Genomic DNA, 3,853 nt, shown 5'->3' with positions numbered 1-3,853 from the left:
GGCCCCCGCCCACCTGCGGGCCGGCCGCCCCCCACCCCAGCACTCACATGAGGGAAGAGCGGGAAGTGCAAGTTCCTCCTCAGATGGCCCACGGCGCCCCCGCACCAGTCCTCGAACACGTGCAGGTTCACCTGCCCCTGGTACTGGGGGTGGGAGGACGGCTTACCTTCTGCACAGCTGCCCCCGGCCCTCCCCAAGGCCGAGCCACTGAGCAGAGCTCACCTCCTCCCGCCACGAGGGCGCCTGACGGGTGAGGTTGAGCGACAGTGGCCTTCCAGCCCCCCAGGGAAACAGCGCGTCTGGGTCCCGACCTTCGGGCTACGGGAGAGAAGGGGCACCAGGGTCAAAGCTGAGGAACGTGAGGGCAGGAAGAAGCCCCACAGCCACACGCACGCGCACCAGACACAGAGCGCGACACAGCCCGCCACACCCGCCGGCTCACTTCACAGAGATCCCTTCCGCGTGCAGCCACGAAGCCCTGACTCCATCACGCCCCGGCCGTGCACACCCACCCGAGCAGACCCTTGGCCACCCCACGTGCACCAGATGCGTCCGCCCAGGCTGGGGCCACGCTCCGTGGTGGAGCAGTGTGCCGCTGTGTCCTCCGTGCACACGGCCTACAGGTCCTGAGGCCACCGGCACAGGAGTGGCCTTGGCTCTCGTGTGTGCTGTGGTGTTCTTCCCCACAGCCCTGCTCACCACCCGCTCCTCCTCACGGCTCTCGCTGGAGTCCTCTGCCCTCTGTGTGGACAGTGCAGCCCGGATGCCCCGGCCATCTGTCACACCGCTCAGCTTCTCACCATCTGTGGGCGGCACATGAGGCGGGGCTGGGGTCCAGGCTCTCCAAGGCCACAGCCCCTGCCGCTGGGGTCAGGATGGCCAGTGGTGTCTCCACTGAAGCCCTCCCTCCCCACGTCTGCCCCTTCATGCTACCCGATGCCCCACCCTACAGCTGGAAGTGCTCTCGGCTGGGCCCTTCTCCCACATCCCACCTCCGTGGGGACGGCCCCTGCCTGCCTGAGTCCCCCACCTGGCTTTTCCCAGCCCCCACTGGCATGAGGGAGCAGTTATGTGTGTGCACATGCTAGCACATATGCTTGCACACACACACCCGTGGGGCTGTTGTCATCAGTGACTCTGCCTCCAAGAAGGCCCCCAGGATTGCTCTGTGCCCTCAGCACTTTTCCTGTGTGCTAGAGTGTTTGGTGTCTGACTCCTTTACCAGAACTGAGAGCCAAGGGTTAGTGCTGGAGCTTGTTGTCAGGTGAGCTGGCACTGTGGTCTTGAGGCTACGCCAGCCCCGGCCCATGGCACGTGTGCCACCTGCTGCCCTTGAGGCCAGGGCTCAGGACCAAAGGAGCCCTGGTACCCACCTGGGCAGGGGAGGGATTGGCACTCTGGTCCAGCTTCCAGAGGACATGGGGCCAAGGCGGCCCCGGAGGGAGACTGTCCGCCTGGGGATCCCTTCTGTGGACACCTCTAGAGCTTGGCACCCCCCTAACTCCCCAAGCCTGGGGCAGACCACCTCCACACCCCTGCCTCCCTCTGCTTCCCAGACCTCCTCCCTAAGCTGTGGGCCTGGGCTTCCATACCCTGGGATCTGAGCCTCCGAAGGCAAGGCTTCACTGTGTGCCACGTCTGCCTCCCCTGGTGCTCCCATCTGGGGACCCCCAGTCCAGGAACCCCTCTCCTCCAGGGCCAAGCCTGGCCTTCAAAGTCTATGCCCGTCCCTCGATCCAGACCCCAGGAGCTAGATTCCTGGACTGACACAGTTGGCCTGGGCCCTTTCTCTGGGGGAGGGGGCTGCCCACGGTCTCGTGCCTGTGAGGCTCCGGTGGTGCCTGCCCACTTGCTTCTCCCCCCCAGTCACTGTCACCTGTCCAGCTGGGAGGTGAGCCCCTAAATCCCCACAGCCTGGCCCTGATGCTGCCTGCCCACAAAGGTAACTCTGTGGGTACTGGGAACCTTCCACAGTGGGGTCCCAAGCCAGGATGCCATCACTGTCCTGCAGGGGCTGAGCCCCAGCACAGTGAGATCCACACGGGCCTCCTGCCTCCTGGCTGCTGGACCCCGGGAAGGTAGCCTTTCTGGTGGGAGTGAACACAGTGCTGACAGGACAGTCAGGAGGGCCTCAGACATGTCCAGCTGCTCAGCTTCCCACAAGCCCTGCCCTGGTGGGAGCCCAGGTAGCGGGACAGGAGGCGGGGCTGCAACCCCGGGGGCGAGAGCCCCGGCTGGGTCTGCTCCTGGCAGGAGCTGCTTGGGGGTTTGATCTTCCATAACCTTGAACAGCTCCTGCCCACCCAGGAGCAGCAAGTACAGCTTCCTCGCTGGTCCAGCTGAGAGCAGAGGAGGCCTCAGAAGTGGGGTTCCCACACCTCCGCCCCCTCGCGGTTGCCGAGTTAGGCTCGCCGGCTGCCCGGGAAGTCAGGCTAGGGAGGACTGTAGTTGCTCAGAAAACCACAGGGCAGCTGAGCAGGAGGCTGGTCACGTCTGTGTCACTGGGTCACGCTCCGGGGTCCTGCCTTATTTGATGGTAGCTGGGGGGCCTCTATGAGGGACTGAACAGTGCTGGGGGCCCCTAGAGGGTGTGGTAGCTGTGAGATGCGTGGACTCTGGGGGTGGGGTGGGGTGGGACAAGCCTGTGACCCCTGGCCTGGGGTGTCTGTGGTGCCAGCTGTGGGGCTGAACAGGGAACTCTGGACCCCTTGGTGGGGTGGCCCAGGACTTCATGGGGCAAGATCATGGTTCTGAGTCTTTGGGAAGCAAGATTCTCACCACCCATCCTAAGGACACCTCTCTTCCTTGAGAAGGGCCAGGAGCAGCTTGGCTGGGACCATCCCTGCCCTGAGGTGCTTCCTTCTCTCTCTCATCACCGCCCCCCCCCCCCCGCCCCCCCCAGCACTCTACTCCTCCTCTTCCAAGTGGGTAAAAAGTCACCACCTCCAGGAGGCCCTCTGGGATCCCCCTAGCTAAAGTGGCAGGACTCCTCCCCAACTCTTCCCCACATCGCTCACCAGGACCTGATTTGTGGGTTCACTGTCTGTCCCCACTAGAGCGTGAGCTCGAGGAGCCTGGGAGAGTTCACTCCAGGCAGTTCGGTGCTCCCCAAGCTGGATCCCTATCCCCATGCCTCACCCCGCCTCAACACACAAGCGTCTCAGTCCCTGATCACAGGTTTACCTAGGGCACCTCCTCCAGGAAGCGTTCCAACTGCAAGGGTCAGCTCCCTCCCGCCAGTCCCCTCTCTCTCCGTCCTGAGGTTGGGTCTCTGCCCCTCCCCAGCAGATGCGAAAACCGAGGCTCTGCTAAGCAGGCACGTGTCGGAGGCGCAGCCAGACTTGGCCTCTCGGAAATCCCAGCATGCAGGGCCCGGTAGCGGAGATCTCCCCAGGAGCCCACCGTTAACCCCGTCACTCACTACCCGCTCCAGGCCAGAGCCCGGCGTCCGCCGGGGTTCGGGGACGCTCCCCAAGAGGGTCGCGCACGTCACTGCTGACGTCATCGGCGTTCTGGCCGGGCTGAGCCGAACCGCGCCCCCTGCCCCAATGTCGCCGAGCTGGGAAGGGCGGACGGGGTCTCCGGGCGGGCCTGGGCGCGATGGGAGGGCCCGGGACCCGCGCTGATCGCGACCCTCACCGCCCCCCGCCCCCAGGGCGCGCGCCCCCTCCCGTACCTCGCCCGTAGCCCAGCCGCTGGCGCAGCGCGCGGCCCTGGCGCACCAGGCTCAGGTGCACGTACGTGAGCCACGCGGCGCAGGTGAGCAGCAGCAGCAAAAGCAGCAGCTTGATCTGTTTGCGGATCTTCTTCACCGGGAACCACGGCATCGCGGCCGTCTCCGCCCCGGGCCGCG

The 3,853-nt window shown here is 65.5% G+C and overlaps 1 protein-coding gene across 1 annotated transcript in view; it reads right to left on the bottom strand.

The window, feature by feature from the left end:
* Positions 1-3,827, bottom strand: part of B4GALNT4 (beta-1,4-N-acetyl-galactosaminyltransferase 4) — an 11,737-nt gene extending 7,910 nt beyond the window's left edge. The window contains exons 1-4 of the mRNA XM_024748912.1: positions 3,677-3,827; positions 700-803; positions 223-318; positions 48-143 (exon numbers count right to left, since the gene is read on the bottom strand). Of these exons, the coding sequence (XP_024604680.1) occupies positions 48-143; positions 223-318; positions 700-803; positions 3,677-3,827 (447 nt within the window). The remainder of the gene's footprint in view (positions 1-47; positions 144-222; positions 319-699; positions 804-3,676) is intronic.
* Between the last annotated feature and the right edge of the window lie 26 nt (positions 3,828-3,853).

Source organism: Neophocaena asiaeorientalis, unplaced genomic scaffold (assembly GCF_003031525.2).
Source record: "Neophocaena asiaeorientalis asiaeorientalis breed wild unplaced genomic scaffold, Neophocaena_asiaeorientalis_V1.1 scaffold43, whole genome shotgun sequence".
NCBI lineage: Eukaryota > Metazoa > Chordata > Mammalia > Artiodactyla > Phocoenidae > Neophocaena > Neophocaena asiaeorientalis.
This window is presented reverse-complemented; position numbering and strand designations above follow the sequence as displayed.